This window comes from Sander vitreus, chromosome 2 (assembly GCF_031162955.1).
Source record: "Sander vitreus isolate 19-12246 chromosome 2, sanVit1, whole genome shotgun sequence".
Classification (NCBI taxonomy): domain Eukaryota; kingdom Metazoa; phylum Chordata; class Actinopteri; order Perciformes; family Percidae; genus Sander; species Sander vitreus.
The window spans coordinates 31058456-31085544 of NC_135856.1; the positions used below are offsets into that span (position 1 = coordinate 31058456).

General features: G+C 42.3%; 1 protein-coding gene and 1 long non-coding RNA gene across 2 annotated transcripts; one reads left to right on the top strand and one right to left on the bottom strand.

The window, feature by feature from the left end:
* Window positions 1–1267: 1267 nt before the first annotated feature.
* On the bottom strand, window positions 1268–27063 carry ccdc40 (coiled-coil domain 40 molecular ruler complex subunit). The gene is made up of 19 exons (XM_078265902.1): window positions 26880–27063; window positions 26251–26412; window positions 25864–25966; window positions 24061–24203; window positions 23313–23396; window positions 22647–22866; window positions 21246–21403; window positions 21032–21154; window positions 17896–18017; window positions 16910–17153; window positions 16605–16787; window positions 8989–9234; window positions 8652–8865; window positions 7292–7461; window positions 7111–7202; window positions 6226–6346; window positions 4204–4392; window positions 3961–4119; window positions 1268–1733 (listed from the first exon to the last, which is right to left on the bottom strand). The coding sequence occupies exons 2-19, from the start codon at window positions 26380–26382 to the stop codon at window positions 1479–1481; spliced, it is 2958 nt and encodes a 985-aa protein (XP_078122028.1). The 5' UTR covers window positions 26383–26412; window positions 26880–27063; the 3' UTR covers window positions 1268–1478.
* Window positions 1951–17992, top strand: LOC144527692 (uncharacterized). The gene is made up of 5 exons (XR_013502843.1): window positions 1951–2166; window positions 2198–2211; window positions 4234–4381; window positions 9133–9282; window positions 17903–17992. It is a non-coding gene; the product is annotated as an uncharacterized LOC144527692 (long non-coding RNA).
* Window positions 27064–27089: the final 26 nt, after the last annotated feature.

A 27089-nucleotide genomic window follows, 5' to 3' on the forward strand; every position in this document is an offset into this window, starting at 1 on the left:
TTAAGAGTATGAAGACACATCTCCACCGATGGTGAATAAGCAGGTGCAGCGTTTTACAAGAAACTACCACAGATGACTAACACTATGTTAATTAAAACATATTACAGATTCCAGCTGTAACTGCTACCCAATTATTAATGTTGCCCTACCTGGTCAGGTAAAGCAAAACTTTGCCATGGCTCCACAACAATTAGGCTCGATGGTGTTTAAAGCCCCCAACGTCGACTTCAAGGCAGCGCTGCGACCTTCGACTTCAAGGCACCTATAACCCTAACCATTGCCTAATCCTAGTGCTGCCTGGAAGACGACGTTGGGGGCTTAAAACACCAAACACCAACAATTAGATGTGCGCTGTAGTTTCTGTACGCTAAACTGAAACTTTGTAGTGCAGTGCTGTTTTTGAAGTTAAAAATGAACGTGCTTTTATCATTTTGTACTCACAGGATATTATGTAATATGTGCACTGACAGATGTAAACCAAACTTAATAGACCTCACAAGAGAAAGCCAAATGTATTTCCAAAGATTCTGGAGCTGTCTCACCACCATCCACAAGTTATTTGAGTGTTTTGACGCCGTTTCCTTCGTGCATTGCATTGTGGGACATTGGTGTACGTCACTGGCACACTGAATTAAGGGTTTTTAGTATGCATACTTGATCCTTTGAGAATACTTAATTTAGCCACAGCTAGCTGTGTGGGATGAAATTAGGATGCAGCAAATAGTAGATTACAAGAGTAGTTGTGTTGAATCTTTTGTGCACATAAATCAATCTTAATGAGCAGATTGACCTGAGAATTAAGATGACTGTAAAAAGAAGAGAAGAAAATACTGTAAGTAATTTAAATGATGGATGTCACACATTGTATGGCTACTAAACACTGGATTAGACACGTGTTGATTCATCAGGGCTCTTTTTGTAATTATGCAGGCTGCATGCTTTGAGGATTTTAATGTGATTGAAACCTCAGAGACCTCAAGACTGTTTCAAATCCCCCATACAAGTTAAAAAAAAGTGGAAAAAGGGAATGATTTAAGAGCTCAAATGTGCTGCTGTCTGCCTTTTTTTAGTAACCGAACGAATAAAAGGTAAATGAGCTCAATACATGATTATACTGAATGAATAAGAAATCTGATTTTTTTTTTTGTCATTGCTGCATTAATGGCTGGGACAATGTCACTGGCATTGTTTTATGTATGTTACTACTACTTTTATCACCGTTTTAAAACTTTTAGTACCACAAATCAATTCCATACTAGCAACTGGATTGAACTGTTTCATATGTCTTTATTTTATTACATTTTGTTTCACAATCTTAGTTTCATTCAAAGCATAAAAGAATGCAAACAGTAAAATAAATGAGCTCTCATTCTTCTCCGGTCATTACTTATCTAATCTTTCCCTATTACCTTCACCTCATGTTTTACTCCCTTTCCATCCTCTTCTCCTGTACTCACTGTCACGTCTACATCCTCCCCTCACTGTCGGGACATCTGCTCCAGGGCCTGTGTGCGTGTTGCCAGTGCTAGCGACAGCCTGCGGAGCGCCCCCTGGTGCTCGGGGAACTCCTCGCACACGCGGTGCAGGATGGTGCTGGTAGTGTGCACGCGCTCCGTATGGCTCTGCAGAGTGGCTTCAACGGATTCGACGGTGGACAAGGCTTGGTAGCTGCCCTCACACACCCCCTGCAGCTTCTTGGTGCGGCTCTGTAGAGCCACTAGGTGGGCGAGGTTCTAGAGAAAGGGAAGGTTGAAGAATGAGGGTGGATATGTTCTGTGCATTAACTTGTTAGAACATTTACAACACTGATCACAGAAGGTAGAACTATTATTAGTATTCTGGGTGTATGGGAGTAGTTTCCATTTAGTGCTTTGTCAGTACCCAGAAATGCTTTAAGGAACATTTCCACCACACCTTGATTCATGTTATTCAACAATTACGGGCAGAAGACTGAGGGTGCATATTCCAGTTCTGATCGGAGACTTGACTAACACATACCAGAAATTATTTATTACTTAGGTATCTTGAGCAATGCTCTTGTGTTTGGTTCATTACAGTTAAACTGTCAACTGGAACGTCCCGTAAAGTCAGATTTACTACTCAGAACTTCACCAACCCCCAACCTCACAATCCAACAGGCTGCTCTGGGCGTCAACTGTTGTGAAAGTTGCAAAAATGTACTGTTTATTCAGAAAAGCTTCATTTGATCAGGTAAGTCCCATTGAGATCAAGATCTTATTTTCAAGAGAGACCTGAGTACATACATATCAATTGTGATAGTTACAATAATATAGATATAATAAAATAAAATTAAATAATAAGTCAATTAAAACAAGTTAAAAACAGTCACAGCTAAAATCAATCAGGACTGGGACTAGATTTCTGGAATGAGCCGTTGTAAGCAGAGTATCAAGCTTCAGAGTACAAGGAAATTCATTCCAAATGTATGATGTATAGAATCTAAAAGTCAGTCTTTCCCAGATCAGTGTTTCTCAGTGTCTCAGTGTTCTAGGAATCCGTAAGACGGGTGTTATTACAGCCCGACCGATATATCGGCGGGCCGGTATTATCGGCCGATATTAGGCATTTTCCAAACTATCGGTATCTGCATTTATAATGGCAATAAATAAATATTTAAAAAATAAAATAAAAACGGACGAAACCCCCTTCAACCATGTTCTGAGTGTTGGCGTTGTATAGTTTGTCCAACTCTACAACATCCCTGTTGGCAACACTCTTTGATTTTTTGTTGTTGTGTTTTTGTTCAAAGGATTTTAAGTTTCATATCTTAAGTTTGTATTTTTATACATTTTATTTATCAGAACTTTAATATATTTTGATGTTCCTCTGTTCTGTTGTGACAATAAAACAAGTTTATTTTTTAAACTGCATTATCATATTATTTTAGTGAGGACTCATAAATAGCTACAAATAACTAATGTTAGGGAAATCTGTTTATGTTTCGTTACACGTTTCTGGATTTTTTAAATATACAGTATATCGGCCGATATAAAGGAATATCGGATTTTTAAATCACCAAATATTTGTATCAATATCGGCCTTAAAAATCCGGTCAAGCTCTAGAGTGATGTCAAATATAAGGGCAATTTTTAGAGAACCCATTATATAAATAAAAGCAAATGTCCTCAGGGGCGTTGACTGTGGCCGGAACACTAAACACCCGGAGGAGAGGAAGCTGGGCTGAAGAAATTGTGGCATAAGAAACAGTGGCAGCGTCTTGTGGCTTGTGCAGGGCCAAAGATGATAGTGTACAAGTACCTCCTGGATTTTGTAGCGTGTGGAAAATCTTTGCTTCATGTCAGCGACCTTCTTGCTAAGACAGACGCAGCTCTTGCAGCCAGACGGTGAGGTGAGTGCAGTCATGGCTGCTTGAGCGTGTGCTCAGCATGTTTCACTGATACCTTAAAATCCAGATGTATGATTGCTAAAATCCTTTATCCACTTAAAATATCTGGTAAAAAACAATCAAGATCTAAAAAGCGTATTGTAAAAAAGTCATAAAACTAGATAAAAGTCTGTTTCAAGGAGAGCTTCTTGCGGACAACACAACGCCTGCTACTTGTTCTGTCTTATTTGCGTCATACACACAGTATTGTCCATCTTCTATCTGTGGACATGTTGCTACAGTGTTTGTATGCACAAAATACAGCATAATGCGATTTTATTAACTGGTATTACTATGGTTAACCCGGCTTGAGTCCCACACAAATTTTTACTGAAACGCGGTCAACTCGGGTGGAATATCATTCCCAGTTCCGAGCTCCGACTTCTGAGGTTTATGGAACGCAGCATTAGGTTAAGACAGTGAAGAGTCAGTCACACACATGATGTAGGTACAAACCAGTATAAAGCACAAATACAAAATTTTGAAGCCGATGTACTATATAGGTTGCTGGTATGTGTCGTAATGCGGTACACTGTACAGTATGTGCTCCTTACCCTGTCTTTGGTGTCCTGGAGATTTCCGATCTCAGGGTCAAGGACGTAGCTGGTGCCACAGAGTTCTATCAGCTGCTGCTTTTGCTGCGCAAGCCTGTCGCTCAGACTCACCTGGCTCTCCTGTAGCTCCCTGATCACCTGCTCACACTCTACCACATGCTGAAAACATACATTGTGCATATAAGACAATTGTGAATCCTACTTCAGGCACATAAGCAAATATGGAAACGCCACGTCCCCTACCTTGTGTGTGTCCTGGATCTTGCGCTGCAGGGCCTGTGTGACGCGGCTCAGCTCGCCCTTCGTAGTCTGTCTGTGGGAGCCGTGAACCATGGCCTCCCTGCGCAGGACGATGGTCTCCCGCCTCGCCACCGTTGCTTCACTCTCCCTCAGCAGTCGCTCCTGCTGCTTCATCAGCTGGGTGAGTCGCACCTGCACCGACACACACACACAGTGTAAAACAAGCTCAAAAAAATCTAAGTAAAAGCATACAAATCATTACCAGGCTGTGGTGCCTTATTCATTTTACCTTTTAAATGACTTGAGAGGCCCAGCCATTCATTTTTTATTCACTCTAAATTAGGGCTGCACAGTTTGCACAGAAAATATGGGATAACAATAAAAAGTGTACTCAGTTTTGCCTTTCTGCTGCTTTCTGCTACAATACAACAAACTGCTTGTTGAATAAAAAAAACCCAAAGGAATTTATTTCCAACATTTTTCTTTTATAACAAATTGAACTGAACAAAAAAGACACAAAAGAATGATATTTATATTTTTTAATGATACTCTCGTTTAACTAGCCCCGAGTGTCTTTCACGATGTGTCACAGTTTTTCGTGATTTTCATGCACAGGGTTCATACGCATTTTAACCAATACTTTTCCATGACCTTTTCATGACTTTTCCATGACTTTTTAGGCAAATTTCCATGACTATGTATTCCTGAAAATGTCAGTCAACATTATACAATAAGAATACAAATCTGTGTTAAAGTTTACCCTCAGAGGTTTAACAATAAAATGAATGACAATTTATGTGGTTCATAGTGGGAGTCGTAATATCGCGCCACGAATAGAACAGTGAGGTTAGGACGACGTGAAAATACATTTATTAATCACATATTATTATACCGTGTTAAAAAAAAAGTTCCATGACTTTTCCAAATCTTTCTGGGTCTTTTTATGTTTCCAAAACCTTTCCAGGCCTGGAATTTGCATTTTTCAAATTCCATAACTTTTCTAGGATTGTTCAAAACGTATGATATCGCGGTGACGATTAAACTAACTGCAGACCTGTCAGCATCGTAGAGGACTCGGGTCTTAAAGACGTACTACGGTTGGCATGTTCTGACCCGTCTCATTGCTGTCGAGGGGGACAGTAGTTTTCACACATACACAGCCTGTACGACACGGAGATAAATTCCAATCAACTATGTTGACATGGCAATAAAGTTTTTAATTGAATTGAAAAAAGCAGCCCAACTGGAACTGCTGCAAGGTGCTGCAAACGCTGTCTCATTAACCATGAAGAAACCATTTCATTTGGCTAAAAGGTGAATACATGGTGAACACATACTGTATTACCATTACATATGTATTAAGGAACAGTAATAGCATTTCTATGCTGCATCTTTCCTCATCACTCCCTGTCATAACTCCAGCATAACAAGAGCAGGTGTATTTTCATCTCAAGTAGGTCATTAGTACGGGAGGTAATCAATCTGTAACTTAACTACTTGATCTCTGTGTGCTGTGTTCTTATTGCTGTTGCAACTAACTTTTTGGAGGTAGGGGAGATGAAAGGCGTAACGTGTGTATTATAATATCCAAATATCTGACCTAAAACCTGAAGGCTTTTTCTTGTCAAGATTCAAGACATATCAAGATACTCCCCTCTGTCCGTGAGTCACTGTACATCTAAAACAAGTTCCACAGTGCAAAGAAGGTTGGGAATCTTGTATATGCATAATGGTGATGGTGAGGGCCAGCCATTTGTACCAAAGATGTAATTTCAGGATTCATTGTAGTTCTTAATCCTTTTCACCACAGTGTTTTTTTTTTTAACCTTTTTTTTCCAATTAGTGTGAGGTATGAGGTGTTAGGGGTACATTTCTGTATTTCCAAAGTGTTCTTAAAAATGTATTGCCTTAATATACACACTGTACAGTACATGTATGCACATACAAAGGAAAACAGCTGGATGATAACTCACTATTACCGTTTACTGTCTTTACGTATAACCGCACTGTGTGCAATGTGTTTACCTCCATTCGGTGTATCTCAGCCTTCATCATCTGGATATCTCTCTGGCCCACCTCTGAGTCCACAACTGAACGAGTCTCTTTTACAAGCTGGGTCTTCTTCTCCCACAGCATAATCTGCCGCCTGCCACGCACAAAACACACGCACACAACAAAAGACGCATGTGAAAAAAGTTCCCAATATGTGTGGTATGAGCTCTTGGCAAAAATGACAAAACCAGATTGATGTGAGCTGCCAATGCCAATTGAACAATTTAATTCCAATAGATTTAAGGTATTACATATTGGTAAACACTTGACTTATAAATCAGTATTGGGGCGGCTGTGGCTCAGCTGGTAGAGCGGTCGCCTACCAATTGGAAGGTTGGTAGTTTGATCCCTGGCCCTGCAGTCTTATGTCGAAGTGTACTTGGGCAAGACACTGAACCCCGAGTTGCCCCCGATGCTGCGCCATCCGAGTGTAAATGTGTGTGAATGTTTATCTGATGAGCAGGTGGCACCTTGTACGGCAGCCTCGGCCACAGTGTATGAATGTGTGTGAATGATGAATGGTTCCTGCACTATGTAAAAGCGCTTTGAGTAGTTGTTAAGACTAGAAAAGTGCTATATAAATGCAGTGCATTTACATTACATATATTTAAAAAAAAACTCAAATACCCTATAGGGAACTGTTTACTAAGCAGGGATCTAAAATTAGCTACTAACCATAAGAATATACTATCATAATTTTTTTTTTTGCATAAGGCCAACGCATACATTTTTGTTAAATAACTCGTTAGGGAATCAAATTCATCAAGTTGATTGGCATACAGACATAAAAATATAAACCCATGTTGAACAGAAATATAAACCCATATTGAACAAGTACAAAATGAATATTTGACTGACTCTGCCTCCACCAGACTGTTGAGGAGTCTCTCTTTTTCCTCCTGGGTCTTCTCGTGTTTCATCTGCATGTCGACAGTCTCCCGCTCTGCCTCCTAAACACATTACATCACCTTTGTTAATAATAATTTTACAACTGCAGAGAAGAACAAAACAAAAGATGAATGAAATAATCACGCCGTGCCTTGAGTTTGTGAAGGAAGTCCGTCTCCATGAGTGCGTTCTGCTGCTCTAGCGCCTGGCTGAGCTGACCGTTCTTGCTCAGCATGGTGTTGAGCTTCAGCAGGTCTCCGCTCAGCATCTTGGCATTCTTTTCCAGCTCCGCCTCCTCACGGTGCTCTAACTCAATCTGACCTGGTGGGGTTAGAGTTGGTTTAATAGCAGCTCATGTACTAGTGAATGGGGAGAGATGTCACACTCTACGTTTACGTGCACATAATATTCAGGTTTTTGCCCTTATTACGAAAAAGACAATATTTCAACAAAGCTGTTTACATGGCTAATGAAAGTGAATATTCCACTAATATTCCCGTTTATATGCAGCCGTGCAAAATACGATTTTTTCAAAGTTTTACACCGGTGGCGGACTTGTTTGACCGTGCAAACACTGCCTCCCTCTTTCATTCCCTCAACCACCTTTTTGAAAAGGTCAGAGTTGCGATGTTTGTGCATATCCCAAAACCTGTTAAAATCCAAGTCTTTCACAATGTTTAAAAATAGGTGTGTTTCTCCTTCTGATGAGATGCAGGCTTTTCTTTTGGGCATGCATCTCTACCGCAGCCCTGCAAACTGTTGGCTTGTTGGTTTGTGTTCAACAACCTATTGTGTTATATCCTTTTTGTGCACGTTATAGGTTTACAAAGTGAAAAAGGCCAAAGTCCACCCCAAAGGGACTTACCATCTCCAACAGAAAACACTGTTCACAAACTGCTCCAAACAGCTCTATTGTAGTCCAGCCTACACTTCCGTTACACACACGTTATAATGCTCGCCTAGCTGCTAGCATTGCACGACCTCATACTCTGCTTCTGACTGGCTAGTAGTCCTTACCTAGCTACTGCGCATGTGCGACTCCCAACAAAGATGGAACAGAAGTGAGATGTCTCACTCTGTAGCTAAAACAGAGAGCTCAACACACAGGGTGAAAAGAGGAGCTGCAGCAATGTGCAGTACAACAAATATATGGTGTTTTCTGAAAATTAAACCATGTAAACCTATTCTGACATAACCTCTAAATACAATTATGAATCTGAAAATGAGCATAACATGAGCACTTTAATCTGAAAATACTATATTCAGAAAAAGGCCTTATGTAGATATTCAAACTGAATATGCTGTTTACATGATCTGTATCAAAATACTCGCAACAATAGTGGAATATTATGTGAATGTAAATGTAGTCACTGATGTTGTTAAATACCTAAAACTTCACAAATAGTTACATTCTCAGACATGCTGAGCCGCCTACGTATAATTTATAATTATTTAATGACTTGGACCCGTGTTTGTACATGTGTCTGCTTCTTAATAACCAGATTACGTACTCTCCAAGCGTATTTTCTTCTGCTGCATGCCAGTGTACTCTGTCTGCAGTTTGAGCATGTTCTTGCTGTTGGCTTCTATCTCCCGGGTCAGCCCTACTAGAGTCCCCTGCCGTTTCATCCAGAGCTGCTGGTCACTCTTGATATTCGCTGCCAGCTCCTCGATCTGAGCCTTTAACGCCTCTACATTGATTTGCAAAGGACTCAGGTCCTCAGTCTGGGAATGGAGGCACACAAATCAGAAAGTCTGATTGTTAAGATTTTCAGTTTCTAATGTACGTATATTTCACATAAACAACAGACAACCAGGGATTATTACTGAGGCCACAAAATCTCTCACCCCAGTGCTAGCTGCGATCTCATAGATCTTTTTGTTATGGTTAGCAATGGTGGCCTGCTTCTGCCCGATCAGAGTAGCAAAGGAAGAGATCTTATTCTGGTTGGTTGCCAATAACTTGTTGTACTTTGTGATCTCCTCATCCAGGGCCTCCTGGGTGATGGCCAGGTTATCCAGATGTTGGCCGACCTCGCTGCTCTCCAGTCCCACCGCCACTACAGAATTCTCCAGTTGCCACAACTGAGACATCTAAACGAAAGGAAGAGACGATAAGCAGGAGAAAAATATTACATCATTGTATGAGCCATTTTCATTTTGTATTTTATTTCAGGTAATTTTGCCCTGTGCCACTAGGGGGCTGTATGTGCTTTGTGGCTCAGCTGACTTCGGGTCAGCCCAGGTAGGCTATTTACCTTAGAGGAAACCCAGACACAGGTGTTGCTGATTTGGGAAGCAAACAGTTTTCGACTGTGCCTTTGTGCCTTGCCTTCGGGGTGAGCAATTTGGTTTGTCGTTTTGGTTACATGTATTATGAGTCAAAGTTATTGCCGTTGTATGATATATGGAAGTAAATAAACGGTGCGAGATAATTGTAACATTGAACTCTCAGTTTGCTGTGTTCGAGCGCACTGGGCGCACGTCTAAACCTAATCCGCCGTATTAGCAACCAGTACTAGACTTCGTTTAGGACTTAGTCAGTACATTTAGGTCGAAAACTGCTTCGATTTGGATAACCGTTCATCGAGAGGACGTGGACCTGTTACATAGTGGATTTAAAGGTGTTCGTTTGGAAACGACGTATGTGAGGTGGGCAAATGTTTGGAGTTGCCAATTGCTGATTGGAGCTGCACCGGAGCAAGCTACAGGGCCACCGGGACACCATTCATCAAAGCCGCCCAACGCTCGATTGGGGTATGTGGTGATCTGATCAGCGCTGATATTGTGAATGGCCATGGTAATTTGTGTGCATACATTCGCGTAAACCCAATGCATTGGTAGCAAACTCGCAAACCGTCTAAAAATAACTTTATTTTTAGCATCTAGACGAATTGTTGCGCAACATAAACTATTTTGCGGGCTTATTGATTAATTTACTTTGTGTGGTCATTATGGCCGAAGAGGGAAAAGGCCAACTTGGCCTTCAGACTGAACTTTGTAAGGGTGCAGGGGTAAAAGCTGTAACTGAAAAACGTGTGGTTAAACACCCAAAGCTTTGTTGGAAAAAATAAGCACTTTAGAAAAGGAAAGAAAGTCTAAATTTGGTAAACTGTCGAACTCAAAAGAATCTATTGCTAAATTGATGGGTGATAAAGAGCATGTAACTGAGGTTGAAAATGAATTTAACACGTTCAATGTGTTGTGTGACAAAATACAGCAGGTGCATGCATCTTTATTGGGTTTATTGCCTGCTGATGAAGCAAACAAACATGAAATGTGGTACCAAGCTAAAATGTTTTATGTGAGTTTATTGTGGATACAAATCAATGGTTGTATGACACTAAAGCTTGTCCAGCTATCAAAGTGGGTGATGATCATGATGATGATTTGCCAGGTCAAACTGAAAGTCAAAATGAGCAAACTCAAACTGTCCAAAGTGAAAATGTAATTGGAGCAACAGAAACGCACACGGTTGTTGATAACACTTTAAAGGAACATGAAAGGGATGGTCCTCAAACTGTTGACATCAATGCTGGAAATGAGGTTGAAACCAGCAATGGAAATGGAGCTGCTGGTGGAAAGGATGAGGAAGAGGAGGATCAGATTCGACCTCAAGACAGCATTTCAAATGTGCAGTCAAGCCACCATGGCTCAAGTAGCGGATCCTCAAGTAGCAGATCTTCCACTTCTTCAGCCAGACGCAGGGCGAAGGCGGAACAGGCTGCGCTCTTGGCTCGAGCCGCTGCTTTAAAGGATAAGCATGCATTGGAGGAGCAAGAGCTCATCTTGAGGAGAAAAAGGGAGCAGCTTGAGCTGGACACTGAGATAGCTGCCACTTCTGCTAAGCTAGCAGTGCTACAGGTCGGTAGCAGCGTTCATTCAAGACAATCTGATGGAATGGCTTCCTACATCAGGAAAGGGGCTAGATCTAAGCTCCCGCTCACCTCTCTCAATACACAGGCCTCAATATTTGTGTCTATGCCCTCACAGCGACATGCATCTCTACCACTGCAAAGCAATGCTTCACTATTAGCCACGCCAACTATCATGCCAAAGCCAACTGTCATTCAAGATTCTCAACCCCCTCAGTTACAATCAAAGACACACAGGGAGAAACTGAACTATCTAAAGGAGAAAGGTCTGTGTTTCAGTTGCTTGTGCACAGGACACTTGAGCAAGAATTGCGACAAGTGCAACCGAACGTACCCCAGTGTTTTGCACATAGGAGAGAAGGAAAGGGTTACTCAGAAGGATCAGAAGGATGGTGAACAGAAGAATACTGAGCAGTCAAATACTTCTGACAGCTGTACAACATCCTCCTGGCGGACATAAAGGCTATGTTCCACCAGGTTAAGGTGGCAGAGGAACACCGGGACTACTTAAGATTCTTATGGTGGCCTCAAGGTAACCTGGAGCAAGATCTTGTACAACATCCTCCACTTGTAGTCTTACAGGGGCTGGCCACTGCAATGGAATTCTTCCCATTTTGCCTGTTAAGGTGAAGTGCTCAAAGGGAAACAAGGTTATTGAAACCTATGCTTTTCTGGACCCAGGGAGTACAGGAACTTTCTGCACCAGGAAGCTCATTGAAGCTCAGGAAGCTCATCAAGTTGAACATGGAAGGACGTAAATTCAAGCTTCATATCCGCACCTTGGGCCATAATAACGCAATAGAAAGCTCCGTTGTTTACAGTCTGGAGATTTCAGGACTTTCTGGTGAGTGCTTCTATCCACTTCCCAAAGTGTGTACCCAGAAAGAGATGCCTGTCTCTACAGCCAACATAATCAGCGAAAGGGAGCTGAGAAAATGGCCTTATTTAGAGGACGTAAAGATTCCCCATATAAACACTGATGTTGACCTGTTAATTGGCACAAACACCTCCAAGTTGATGGAGCCTTGGGAGGTGATTAACAGTCGTGAAGATGGACCTTACGCGATCAGAACCCTACTGGGGTGGGTAATAAATGGTCCGTTACGAGGAAGTAGCAACTGTGGAAGTGACCACCCTTCAGTTTATGGCAACAGAATTGCCATTGACAGAATTGAAGAACTGTTAACCTGCCAGTACAACTACGACTTCAATGAGCGAGCTTCTGCAGAACAGGAAGAAATGTCAAGGGAAGAAAAGAAGTTTGTGGAGATAATGGAAAGCTCTGCACAGCTTCAGAATGGACACTACACGTTTCAAATGCCTTTCAAAGGGAAAGAGGTTTCGATGCCTAACAACCTTGGTGTTGCCATGCAACGTGTTCGTGGTCTAAAAAGGAAACTTCAGAAAGACGCAAGCTTTCATGAGGAGTACAACAACTTTCTTGCTGATGTCATTAGCAATGGCTATGCCGAAGAAGTGCCGCAGCATCAGTTGGAAACGCCAACAGGGAAGGTGTGGTATATCCCGCACCACGGCGTGTACCATCCACGGAAAGGAAAGCTACGAGTGGTGTTTGACTGTGGAGCAGAGTACAAAGGGGTCTCGCTCAACAGTCAGCTCTTGCGAGGACCGAACCTCACCAGCTCGTTAGTTGGAGTTCTTATGAGGTTCAGACAGGAACAAGTGGCCATAATGGCAGACATAAAGGCTATGTTCCACCAGGTTATGGTGGCAGAGGAACACCGGGACTACTTAAGATTCTTATGGTGGCCTCAAGGTAACCTGGAGCAAGATCTTGTAAAGCATCGCATGACCGTCCATTTATTTGGAGCGGTTTCATCACCAGTGTCGCCTGCCTTGCTCTTAGAAAGACCGCTGAAGACAATCAGGCCAACTTTCCAACAGAACAGACGGACACTTTCAAATTCAAGCTGAAAGTCAAAGAGAAGCCGGCAACCAAGCGAGGCATGCTATCCATCATCAGTTCCGTCTACGATCTATTGGGATTCCTGGCACCTCTAGTACTCCCCGCCGAGTTGCTGTTGCAGTTATGCAGGACGAAGTGTGTTTGGGACAATCCAATACCTCCAGCTTTCCAGCAGAAGTGGAACAAATGGCTGACAGATCTTGAGAAGGTGGCATATTTCAAGATCCACAGATGTGTGAAGCCTGAAGGATTTGGGAGGACTGTCAGCGCCCAATTGCATCACTTCGCCGACGCGAGCGAGAACGGCTATGGTACGGCTACTTACCTCAGGATGCAGAACATGGATGAGAGGGTTCATGTTGCTTTCTTATTTGGCAAAGCCCGAGTGGCCCCCCTGAAGCCTGTAACCATTCCCCGTTTAGAGCTCACCGCTGCCATTGTTGCAGAACGAGATGCTTCAATCAGAGCTCCAGCTTCCACTAAAGAAGACTTGCTTTTGGACTGACAGCACATCAGTTCTTAAGTACATAAAGAATGAGGACCGAAGATTTCAAACCTTTGTAGCAAACAGGGTAATCACCATCAGGGACAACTCGGAAGTTGAGCAGTGGAGATACGTTCCCACATCCCTGAACCCTGCTGACGATACTTCACGTGGATTGAAGGCAGAAGATCTTGTGAAGCAAAGATGGATGGAAGGCCCGGAATTCCTACGGGAACCTGAAGAAACGTGGCCAACATTTCCTGTGGATACAAGTGTCACTGCCGACGACCCAGAAGTAAAGAGAAGTCTGACGGTCAATGCAATACTTGTTGACACCATCGCCACATCGCAACTGATGACCCATTTCTCTGATTGGCAAAGATTGAAGGTTGCAGTTGCATGGCTCATTAAGCTGAAAGGAACTCTGCTCAAACTGAAGGAGAAAAGAAAAGAGTTGGAGCGTGCAAACACCAGTGCTACTGGAGCAGCAAGGTTGGATGTGCAAAAGGAGATGCAAGCTTTCTCAACATCACTTGGGAATCAGAAGGTGACGCTGGAAGATCTCTTGGAGGCTGAGACCTCCATAATCGCTTTTTGCCAGCAAGAGAGATTCCCCACTGAATTTGCTGCACTAACTTCTGGCAAGCCACAAGTGCCGAGAAGTAGCATCATCCTCAAATTGGATCCGGTTCTAGAAGGAGGACTTCTACGAGTTGGGGGATGGCTGAATAAGGCATTAAACACCCCCTCATCTTGGCAAAAGACCAACACATCTCCGACCTTTTCCTCCGTCATGTCCATTTACAGCTTGGACATGGAGGTAGAACTCATGTTCTTTCCGCTACAAGGAGAAAATACTGGATCACAAGTGGACCTACTGCAGTGAGGAAGATCATATCAAGATGCCTCATCTGTAAGCTCCATGGTGGAAAAACCGGTGAGCAAAAAATGGCAGACCTGCCAGAAGAGAGAGTGGTTCCTGATCTACCGCCGTTCACTAACTTTGCCGTAGATTACTTTGGGCCTGTTGACGTGAAAAGAGGGCGTAGCATTGTGAAAAGATATGGAGTAGTATTCACTTGCATGACAAGCAAGGCCGTGCACCTGGAAGTGGCCTATTCCCTTGACACAACTTGTGCATCAACGCATTGCGAAGGTTCATCTGTCGAAGAGGACAAGTCTCACACTTGAGATCCGACAATGGCACCAACTTTGTGGGTGCAGAAAGGGAGCTGCGAGAAGCCTTAGCCTCTTTTGACCATGAGGCATTGAAAGAACCTTGTCCCAGAAGGGAATCAAGTGGAGCTTTAACCCTCCAGCTGGGTCACATCATGGTAGCGCTTGGGAGCGCATGATACGGATGATCAGGAAGATTTTGTGCTCTGTGCTCCGTCAGCAAACCTTGGATGATAAAGGGTTCCATACCGTGCTCTGTGAGGCTGAAGCTATGCTCAACGATTGCCCCATCACAAGGCTGTCAGAGGACCCCAACGACCTTGAGGCGTTGACGCCAAACCATCTGCTACTCCTCAAAGGAAAACCAGTTCTCCCACCAGGACTGTTCGACAAAAGGGATGTTTACGCAAGGAGAAGGTGGAAACAAGCCCAGTACATCTCTTTTGGAAGAGGTGGATCTGCGAGTACTTACCGCTTTTACAGGAGCGTCAAAAATGGAACCAGGAGAAGAGGAGCTTTGGTCATGGTTGCGGACTCCACAGCACCACGTGGGTCATGGATGCTAGGAAGAGTCCTGCAAACCTTCCCTGATAAGAGAGGTCTGGTACGTGTGGTTCGTTTGTAGACCAAGACAAACATCATTGAATGACCCATAACCAAAATATGCTTGCTTAATGAAGCTAAAGAGTAATTGGTTCCCATTTCAAATGGGCTATTTTTTCGGTATTTATGGCTCTTTTGAATTTGGTGTAATTGCTCTGGCAGACGCAATTAGGGGCTGGAGTGTATGAGCCATTTTCATTTTGTATTATTTCATGTAATTTTGTCCTGTGCCACTTGGGGGCTGTATGTGCTTTGTGGCTCAGCTGACTTCGGGTCAGCCCAGGTAGGCTATTTATCTTAGAGGAAACCCAGACACAGGTGTTCCTGATTTGGGAAGCAAACAGTTTTCGACTGTGCCTTTGTGCCTTGCCTTCGGGGTGAGCAATTCGGTTTGTCGTTTTGGTTACATGTATTATGAGTCAAAGTTATTGCCGTTGTATGATATATGGAAGTAAATAAACGGTGCGAGATAATTGTAACACTGAAATCTCCGTTTGCTGTGTCGAGCGCACTGGGCGCACGTCTAAACCTAATCCGCCGTATTAGCAACCAGTACTAGACTTTGTTTAGGACTTAGTCAGTACAATCATTATACTGTATATCTTTATTAGGGCTGTCAATCGACAAAAAAATTTAATCTCGATTAATCGCATGTCTGTTCTAAATATACTTTAAAAAGGATATTTTCTAGTTTTTGAGACTCAACGTACTCCGGTCGTAACTAAATTCACATCGACAGTACATGCAAATAACTTGTCAAGATAACCATGTGGAAGGTGAAACTGAATTTGCCATTCAAAAGACCCTTCTCTAAATCCATTTCTGCTCAAGGAGTTTTGTTTCTGCTAGCCATCCACAACGTTACTGCTGAATCACTTACTGATTTCCCAAACTCCGGAGCGGCCTGAGGCCCAAATCACACGCACGTCAAAAAGATTAGTGGTGTTAAAAGGAATTTGGGTTAACTCGTTATTAATTTGTTAATTTTGACAGCCCTAATCATCATCCTTAGCATATTTTACATGTGTTGTTTGTAATGTTCTATCTTCAGCACATTGTACTTTTGATATTTTTGGAGTCCTCTTTGCCGTTTACTTTAGTTATGCAACTGTAGGGAAGTGCATTAATAAATTGCTAAGTACTCCTTTAACTAAGACAGGTCCACTTCCAAACTGAAGACCTAAAAATATAATATACTTATTAAAATAATATGATGTTAATTAAAGCATGATTACGCACTATATGTGTATATAGAATGACTCTTTGGACTCGGTGAACAGATATTTGCTTTCACAGCACCTTACTACTGAACGATAGTCAACCATCTTACTAGGCATTCCCACAGCCTGAAACACAATGATTATTTTTTTTTTTTTAACTTTCTTATTCCCATCTTTACCTTATCCTTCTTGAGTGTGGCTATCCTGCTGGTGAGCCGTTGGGAGTACTTGGCAGCCTTGTTGTGAGTGAGCTTGTGCTGGATGTAGGTCATGATCTTGTCCTCCGACTCCAGACGCACAGCACTCTCTTTCTCCAACTGCCTCCTCTGATCGTTCACTTCAACCTGGTGGGTGCTGGTTTCCTACGACAATGCAGGAAATAAAATTGGAGAGTGAAATGGTTTCAGAAGGAAAGAGAAGGTAGGAAGACATTGTGACTGGACACCTCTCTGGACAAATCAGAAGCCTTTTGTCCCTCAGCTACCTTAGAGAGCCTGGCCAGGGTGTGCTCCGTCTCCCTCAGAGTGCGGAGGGAGGCACTGTAGTGGGCCTGCTGAGCCTCTTGCTGGGCCTGCTTCTGGCTGATCAGCCTTTTGGAGGTGGCACAGTCCATCTGGGACCAGTTCAGCTGCATAGTTAGTGTCTCATTTTGCTCCTGCTCTTCAGCGATGAATCTCTTGTAACCTTCGATCTCTCTGTCCAGCAAGATCACCTGATGCTCAATGGTACTGAGGGAAACAAAGCAAGCAGTGAAGATTCAATAGATGCATGCTTTTATTACCAGCCAGTGATGCGTTTGTGCAATTTTGAGTACTTTGCCAAGTGTTTATGTCTGTCTATCCGCCGAAAGATGTTGTCACTGTGATAGTGTCACAACTGTGCAAGAAACAGTCACAAAACTTGTGTGCAGTTGTGGTCCAAGCAAGGGCGCCGGAAGTAAGAGGGTAGGAATTAGGGAAGGGGCCCCCTGCTTTACACCCCTGGCCCCATTAACCGTGCAAGATGCAGTCACGAAACTTTACAGGTGTGTTGTTGAGAACAAAATTAAGGCCAAGATGAAAGATGGGTGTGGTCAGAGCATTGGCGCTGGAAGTAGTGGGGAAGGAAGTACCCCCCCCCCCCCACATTAAGCCTCTGGCCCAAATTGACGCCTTGGCTGGTGTGATCCCATCGCAAGATGGTCTCTAGTTTTGATACTTTCTGTTTAAATCTCTTGCTAACATTTTGTGTCCAACTAATATTGTGTTGTATTTTCTACATATTACACACGTGCATATATTTTTGCTTCAGCCTGAAAAGCAGAGGCTAAAGCAACAACAATCTTTCACTACAACACCATCCCAAAGATGCTGTTCATGAAGCTTTTCTCCAGCAGGGACATTGTTAGTTACATGTACGTTCAAAATGCATTAGCACATTTAAAGCGCAGTAGCATATTAACATTCAGCCTTTCCTTGCCCCCATTCTCACCGCACAGCCTCCTGCATCGCACTGAAGGCCTCGTCTCGTTTCCTCATGCCCAGCAGGCTGCCGCTCCACTGCTGCAGCAGCTGTTTACGCGACATCTCCAGATACTGCATTTCCATCTCAGCCTGCACAGACAAAAACATGACTGGACCACCTTACACCTCACGTGTCGTGACTGATGTTATGTATAGACACTTCATAGACACTCAGAATATGAGAATGAGAATATGCATAGTGTATTACTTCATTCAACCAATTCAAAATATGTTGTTCTGAAAGGGAATCAATATGGGGGTATGGCGACAACGGCATAACCAGCTCAAGTTTGTCTTTTTCTACTTAAATTTTGTGGTGTGAGACAGATACTGAAGGCTTGAGTCCATCAAATCAAGTCAACACTGTATTGTCATAATAATCACAGGTACTATGTTGTCTTTGTTGTCGGTTGAGACAAAGTTATTAGTTGTACTCATAAGAAATATGTTTTTAAAGTTTTTTTTAAAGATAATTAAAACCTAAATGCAGGCTAAACCAATATAAACACTAATTTGTGCCTATGTATATAAAGCTTATCAACCCTAACATGTAGGCTGGCTGGGTTGTGCACTATGTCATCGTGCAATAAGTAGGTTATTTGGGGTAAGCAATATGTTAGTGGTGCAATACATGGGCTGTTGGATTGTTCAATATGTCATTGTGTACTGCATAGATTATGTGGAAATGTGTCATTTGTGCAATACACTCCTGAACAAAATCTTAAGACCGGGGGAAACATTGCAAGTTTTCCGCATTTTGCGCTAGTGGATCATAACCGGGTTGTAGTACTGCTTCAAAATGCCAAAAGAAGAAACAGGAGCGAGAGACAAAAAATAGAGAGTAGGCAATTTATTGAAAACTGCATTTAAACTTAAACAGGCTGTTCATCAGCTGATCAAAGGTTTAAGACCATAGCCCAAAAATAAACCCACAACAGAACTAAAAGTGTCAAAAAAGGACTCAGTAGTGAGTAGCCCCACCGTTCTTGTTGATCACTTCAAACACTCGTTTCGGCATGCTTGATGCAACTGTTCCCAGGAGTGCTGCTGGGAACGTTGCTCCATGTGGTGAAGATGGCTTCACGAAGGGCATCCAGGGTCTGGAACTGACGTCCGTTTTTGTAAACTTCCCTTGCCATCCATCCCCAAATGTTCTCAATGGGATTAAGATCAGGGGAACACGCAGGATGGTCCAAAAGAGCAACGCTATTCTCCTGCGTCAGGCGGGCGGTGTGAATTGCAGCGTTGTCCTGTTGAAAGACCCAGTCTTTACCGCACAGACGGGGGCCCTCAGTCAAGAGGGATGCCCGCTGCAACATGTCCACATAGCCAGTCGCCGTTTGACGCCCCTGGACAACCTGAAGTGCCATTTTCCCATTGAAGAAAAAAGCACACCAAATCATGATGGAGCCTCCTCCACTGTGCCGCGTAGAAAACATCTCCGGTGGGATCTCCTTCTCATGCCAGTAACGTTGAAAGCCATCAGGACCGTCTAGGTTACATTTTTTCTCGTCAGAGAATAAAACTTTCTTCCACCTTTCAATGTCCCATGTTTGGTGCTCCCTTGCAAATTCCAAACGGGCAAGTTTGTGGCGTGGGAGGAGACGTGGCCTTTGAAGACGTTTTTTTGTTCTTGAAGCCCTTCTCTCGCAGATGACGTCTTATGGTTATTGGGCTACAGTCAGCACCAGTAAGGGCTTTAATTTGGGTCGAGGATCGACCTGTGTCTTCACGGACAACCCGTCGGATCCTGCGGCTCAGTGCAGGTGACATTTTTTTGGGTCTACCACTTGACTTTTTTGTCCCATAACTCTCAGGATCTTTTAAGAAATGTAAAATGACTTTGTCTTACTGCGTCCAACCTTGGCAGCGATGGCGCGTTGCGAGAGGCCTTGCTTGTGCAGCTCAACAATCCTGCCACGTTCAAAGAGAGAAAGCCTTTTTGCCTTTGCCATCAGGAGATCATGACAGTGTGACTGCCTGAAGAACAATGACACGAAAGCCATATTTTTGTGCAGATTTTACCTTTTTATGCCTATGGTCTTAAACTTTTGATCAGCTGATGAACAGCATGTTTAAGTTTAAATGCAGTTTTCAATAAATTGCCTGCTCTCTATTTTTTGTCTCTTGCTCCTGTTTCTTCTTTTAGCATTTTGAAGCAGTACTTACAACCCGGTTATGATCCACTAGCGCGAAATGCGGAAAACTTGCAATGTTTCTTAAGATTTTGTTCAAGAGTGTATGTAGGCTATATGGGTTGTGCATTATGTCATTTGTGCAATATCTCATTGTGCAAGGGCTGTGCTACACTTATTGCGGAGAATGCAGCCGACAGAGTTGTTCAAATAAAAACTGCCACTGAAAGGAGGAGTTAATGTGCTTACTATATAGGTACCTGTCTAATGTACTGTATATGAGAGCATGTTTTGTGTTGCATGAGCGTACGTGTTGAGAGATGCTTTTTTTCTGTATTTTGTGTTGTCTTTGTAAAGCTGCGGAACGGACAGAGTCCAAAACAAATATTATTATCTTATCTACATTAACAATGGATTAAATGTGAAAGGTGTCACTTGTAGTAATGAATTCACGGATACTGTAATTACCACCTGATGCTGCAGTATTTTAGAATTTTTTAGTTCACTGTTTTGGTTTTCTAGCCCATTACTGACTGCACGCTACCTGCCCAGCATCAAACAGCAAACAAAGTTAGTGACTAGCATTAGCATGTGAACAAAGTGGAGCAGCTAAGTAGCCAGATTTTTCTCTTACGAGTTGGTGGAGACCAAAACAGAGCTAAAAGGAGATTGAATATTGGACTTACATTCGTTATGTGAAGGCTGATGTTGCTTTGTATCCAATGGATGTGTAGTTAGCCAACTGTTTGCTAACACGTTAGCCATAACAACGACATAAGGTGATAATTTGTCAATGTTTGAGTTTACAGCTAGTAACCCTGTGTCCAAGTGGCCAAAAACATATACTGTAAATGCAGCTTTATTCTTTAATTGGAAATGGTTTCAGTATTACTGTAATAGTTGCACTAATGCACAATACTTGCTTTGTGATTGAAGCCACTTTCAACTCAAAGGTATATACTGCATTACCTCAGAGAGAGCCTCTTTGGCTGTCTGTGTCTCCTCTGCTTGAGCTTTGGCTTGGGCCTCGTACATGGCTATCTGCTGTGTCAGCCTCTCCAGTTCCTTTGTTAGACGCTCCACATACATGTCCTGATGACCCAGGAGTATTTTCAATCAATCACAGTACATTCATCAATGATAATGATGAATTTGAAACATCTGATGTTTTTAATCTGTCCACCTGCTTCAATTTCTGGTCTTCGGCCTGCGTCTTCTCAGCTCCCGCTTTGCGTCTGGCATTCTTCATGGCTTTGACATTAGATTGCAGATGTTCACTGACTCCTTGTGTGAAGACGAGATTCAGCATCAAGTTGTCCATCTCCGCCTGTAACTGCGACACTGGAGAAAATACACAGGAGTCAACAGTAGCTCAGTCAGTAGGGACTTGGGTTGGGAACTGGAGGGTTACTGGTTCAAGTGACCCCATACGGACCAAAGTATGGTGGTGGACTGGTAGCTGGAGAGGTGCCAGTTCACCTCCTGGGCACTGCCAAGGTGCTCTTGAGCAAGGTACCAAACCCCCAACTGCTCGGGGCGCCTTTCCCTGGGCAGCCCCCCCCTCACTCTGACATCGCTCCATTAGTGCATGTATAGGTACTGAGCATGTGTGTGTATTTCAGGCCTGTGTGTAATGTGTATTCTAACAACAGAGTGAAAACATTGTAATTTAATAAAGTATTCATTATTATTATTATTATTATTATTATTATTATTATAATAACGCAAGTTTATTGTTTTTCAATTCAAAAAATAAATCTAAAGAAAATAAAAAAATAAAGGTTTAATGGTTGAATCTTTTACAAAAAACATATCAACCTGAAATCTAAACCTAATTTAATTTAAAGGATTTAACCAAGCTTTATATTACAATTTGAAAAGTATAATTATTTGGCACTTTAATCTAGACTCATGTGTTTCAATCCACATGTCTTCTACAAAGACTTTTCAGAGATTGAGTTACCATCATAACCAAAGAAAGTGAACTTAAAATAGACTCAAACTCTTGGGTGCTCTTGTGTGTGTCTATACTCCTTTGCCTGGGCATGGCTGCACAGACACATATGTGTTGCTGACTATATCAGCTGTTTAAGAGGCTCTAGATTGTGGTTTCTGAATTTTCAGAAATTACAGGCCTAACTAGAGTTGTTATTGCTTATATGGTGTTACCCTAACCCTAACCCACCCTTGTTTTCTTCTCTCCTTTCTTCTCTCTGCTCTTCTTTCTTTCTCCCTCGGGTGCTCCTGGTCAACTGATTGGCCTGATAAGCCTCCTGACTGTTTCAAGAGGGAGGTCTGGTAGCTCAGTTTTCATGGCTTTGTCTCTTAGTTCAGTTTATGCAATGTTTTGATAGTTGGGGGGGGAGTAGAATCCTCGGGTATTGGTGTCCTTTTAATATATTGCTGGTCACAAGGTGGAGCCAAATTCTTTTGTTGTGGCTGTTACATGATAATCATCAAATAATTAAATCAATAATCTTATAAATGTTAATTATAGTTTAAAGTAAATGGTGCAACACTAAGAATGAAATATAATCCTGGTTTAACACAAAAGCTAGCCCACCACATTGCCAGTCAGTCTCACCATTGGCTTTGGCTTTGACGTTTTGGCCAGTAGTAAAAGAATACTGGCTCTTCATTGCCTCCAGCTGATCCTGGGCCTGTTGATGTTTGCCTTCAGCCTGTGCATTGGCTTGATGACGGTCATCCAGCCTGGTCTGGAGTCTGGCCAGCTGCTCCTGAATCCTGTACATCTCAACTCCTATCTCCAGTATGTAGTTGGCATCTTCCTTCTCCATTGCCAGCTGGGCCATTGGGAGAGAGAGCACAGACATAAATCAGAAAACAAATCATCCAATCGTCTATCATTCTATTAGACTCAGATGGTTTCCTTTTGTCATGCACACACTCTGTCACAGATAGTTTGTGTTATAATAGACATTTGGTGATGTCATGACTTTTTTATTGTTACCATTTTTATGCTGGCTTTTCAAATGTAATGCTGTATCCAGGAAAAAAAGATCAAATATATATTTTATTTTATTTCTATGCAGGTCAACACCGCCATCTTCTGGACATACTGAGACACCATAGCTGTAAAGTCAGGAAAACGTAAGCTTTGTGTGTATGTTAACCACATGTTGTTTGCTTCTGCTTGTGTATATCTGTGTACGTGTGTACGAATAGAGCAACATTGAGAAGAAAAAAAAAATGCAGATTCTTTTGGTATGTTGACAGAAAAGTAGCCCACCTTTTCCTTCAGTCCCAGGTTGATCCTCTCCAGCTGTTTGCTGAGCTGGCTGTTTAGAGCAGCTTGTTGCCTTCTGACCAGGGGCTACCAACAGATCAAACACGGCATTAATGACATGACACTGTGCTAAACATCTAGTATAATGTTTATGAACTTACTGTACTACAGATATCTATGACTTCAAGCAAATTCCCCTTTGTGCAGCGTTAACATGGAGTGCTGTGCTTAAACTTCAGCACACTATGCCTGAGTTGCAATACCCTTTCACCCTGCCATACTATTTAATATGCTAGAAAAAAGATTTAGTATGTCCAAATACAGTAGATATTATGTCAAATGCCAAAAATACCAGGATGTCCTACTGCATCTGGTCACATTTTGCAGTATGCATGCTTTTCTGGCTATTATGACCCACAATCATTTGCACAGCATACAGTATATGAGCAAGAGGGTGAAAGTTCAAGGTGCAATTTTATGAAGTAGTATATCCCAATTGCATGCATACTGCATGGAGCAGCCCGTACTTTGTAGAGGCAGCTGCAGTAAGTACTAAATTAAATAGATAAATAAAAAGAAAAAATATGCGATTTGGAACTCAGCTTGTATATTCATTACCAATGCACCTAATACATAATATAGGCAGGACTCAGATGAGACATTGGCACCAAGATTCTCTTTAAAGAGCAGTAGGACAAAATCTGTTCATTTAATAAATGCTGATTGCGTAAATATTGAAGAAGATACAGACATGTTCAGAGTCCAGAACAACGAATTCGTCCTCCTCTTCCTCCTCCTGGGCCTCCGGCAGTGGCTCCTGGTCCTCCATGTCTTCTGATGTGTTAAGGTTGGGGAGGTGAAGTGTCAACGGCACCTGAGCAACATTTGCTTGCACTGAAACACAGAAAATAAACTTGAAATGTGAAAATGTATAAATATGGCTAAGTGATGGAGAATTTGTAAAAATGTACTTGAAATGTTTGTCTGCCTTTGACCATGTCTTCTAAATGGATATATAATTGTGTTTTTTCGGCATATACTGATCTACGCTTTTGTTGCCATTCTCTTTGTTCAATGCAAATACTGGCAGGATCAAGAAGGTTTAAAGGACCAGTGTGTAGGATTAGTGGCATCTAGCGTTGAGTTTGCAGATTGCAACCAATCGAATACCCCACAACAGAACTAAAAAGTAAAAACGCAAAAAGGTCCTTTCTAGAGCGTGTGGTTTGTCCGTTCTGGGCTACTGTAGAAACATGGCGGTGCAACATGGCAAGCTCCGTGGAAGAGGACCCGCTTCCTATGTAGATATAAAGGGCTCATTCTGAGCTAACGAAAACACAGCGATTCTTAGTTTCAGGTAATTATACACGAATGAAAACATCAATATGAATATTAGTTTCCATTTCTGGCAATAGATCCTCCTGAGTACTACACACTGCTTCTTTAAGTTAATGAAGGCACTATAATCTTGGAAAGAGGAGGATGCTGTCCAAAGTACACTCCATCCTGGACAACTCCTCCCACACACTCCACAATACACTGGTCAGTCTGAGGAGCTCCTTCAGCGACAGACTCAGACACCCAAGATGCGCCACAGAGCGCCCCCAGGAGCTCGTTCATGCCTGTGGCCATCAAACTATAGAACTCCTCCCTGTTGAGTGTCACAGCACGCATCTCCACATCCCATCTCAATATTCTTGGACACTTATGTACAATCATTCCTGCAATAGTTATCAGCTACTTGTATTCATACTGTAACTGTACACTGCACTACAATAGAATTTGTACAATCTATTGAAACAATCTTTTTAACCTAATGTGACATTTTAATGTATGTCTTATTGTAGATATGCTACTTATTTACTGTATACACTTATTGACTTGCTCTTTTTTTACTCTTATTTTACCTTGAATGTGACTGTGAGCAACTGCAACTAAACAATTTCCCTGAGGGGATCAATAAAGTATTCTGATTCTTATTATCACAGCATCTTGCCCTTGGACAATAACGTTTCCTGTAGTAAATCTATATTAAATAAAAGGTCGGAATGAACCTTTGAACCAGGGAATCCCAAGCAAAACCAGCCTAAATAAGCAGTTTTACCCTACTTACTCTATGTAATTTTGACTGATTTCTGTGTTACACGGGACAATTTAATTTCCCTCAGGATGATACATGATATTGTATTGAACTGTGCTATGTTGTGTCATACTGTAACTGTTGCTTTGAACTTGACTGTAAATCCCAAACAGGGTTAGTGTGTGACTGACCAGTCTTGCATTGCAAGACATTTCTCCAAAGTGCTGAGTACACCGCCTATCTATTCTGGGAAAGGAGAAAACCCCTCTGGCTTTTTTGTACATCTTTAAACCAATCACAACCGTCTTGGCGGAGCGAAGCCTCGATAGTGGAGATAGTGGAGATAGAGAGAGAGAGAGAGAGAGAGAGAGAGAGAGAGAGAGAGAGAGAGAGAGAGAAGGGACATCCGGTGCGTGATGTGAGGCGTTATACCAGCAATGTTTATCTGTTGAGCCAGACTAGTGTGTGACTGACCTGAATTAGTGGATGCAGGGGAGTAGTCATCGCCACTGTGGTCCAGGTGAAACTGGGGGGTCGAGTCATCAGGCTCTGGCCCTGACTGATTCTGTGAGCCACACTGGGACACAAACAGAAAGCATGTATGAAGGCCATTGACATGATTTAGACAGCAAGTAGCGTAAGACACACATTACATGTACACATTTTAGACTTTTATATTTGCTGTCCCATAGGACTAACATTGTATACAGACGTTTAATATGCTTGAACTCCTTATGTGACGTGCATCCACTAACAAAGACTACAAGTGCAATATCACACAGCAAATTGACAAAAGATGAAATAAATATCCCTTTGTCTATATATTAGCTCGACTTTTCTTTATTCCTCAGGTATAGCTACCTGTTCAAGAGTCGCTTCACAGTCCTCTGCTGCTGTGTCACTTCCATCCTGCAGCTTGCTGTTTGTCTCGGTGTGACTGGAGCCTTCCTCCCTTACCTCCTCCCCGCCTTCCTCACCTTCAGCACTCTGCATTGGACCTTTGTGTGATGACGACCAAGAGGTCTGAAGATAGTTACGTTAGTTACGTTAGCATACTTTTTTAAAAACGTAGCGTTAACGTTAGCTGTTAAGCTATTTTTCTTCTCTAATTAACGTTTAGAACTAACCAAATAAATAACGTTACACATAGTGTGAGCTAGCTACGTATTAGCGTATGGTATTTTTCAGCTGAACAAGCAAACTCGCTTTCAGTAGCTTGCTAACTAGCTATATGTTTCAGAAAACACCTCAAAGCTAATATTAACGCCAACACTAACGTTACGCTATTTTAGGTTAGTTGACGTTAGCGTAAGTTGGCTAGCTAGCTAACGTTACTGGCTCAAACAGAGAAGTTAAGGCAAACATTAACAGTTACAATAATGGACAGCTAACCTTAGCAAACAAATACAGCCTCTGAATGGATTATTAATAATAATTTCTTAATTTTGTCTTACAATTAGCTTAAGCTAGCTATAACGTTAGTTACTCACCACCGTAGCTGACAAACCAGCACACTAACGTTGCTAGGCAACCGTAAACATCCGTTGGAGGAGGAGGGGTGCAGGGTAGATCCTAAATCGGATCTCCTGGAAAGGTCGACGTAGTTAGGTTTAGGCATGGGTTTAGGTATGGGAAGTGGGGATAGGTTATGGTTAGGGTAATAATACCAGGGTAAGCCAATCAGAAGCAGAATAAGACGG

What these genes read in the sequence shown, in the direction of transcription:
- ccdc40 (XM_078265902.1), bottom strand. Translation starts at nt 26,382, where the DNA reads ATGCAGAGTGCTGAAGGTGAGGAAGGCGGGGAGGAGGTAAGGGAGGAA. An exon ending in CCAAAGAGGCTCTCTCTGAG is followed by an intron (nt 18,018 to 21,031) that starts GTAATGCAGTAT and finishes TTGTCTGTGCAG; the next exon opens with GCTGAGATGGAAATGCAGTA. An exon ending in GAAGAAAATACGCTTGGAGA is followed by an intron (nt 7,462 to 8,651) that starts GTACGTAATCTG and finishes TAACCCCACCAG; the next exon opens with GTCAGATTGAGTTAGAGCAC.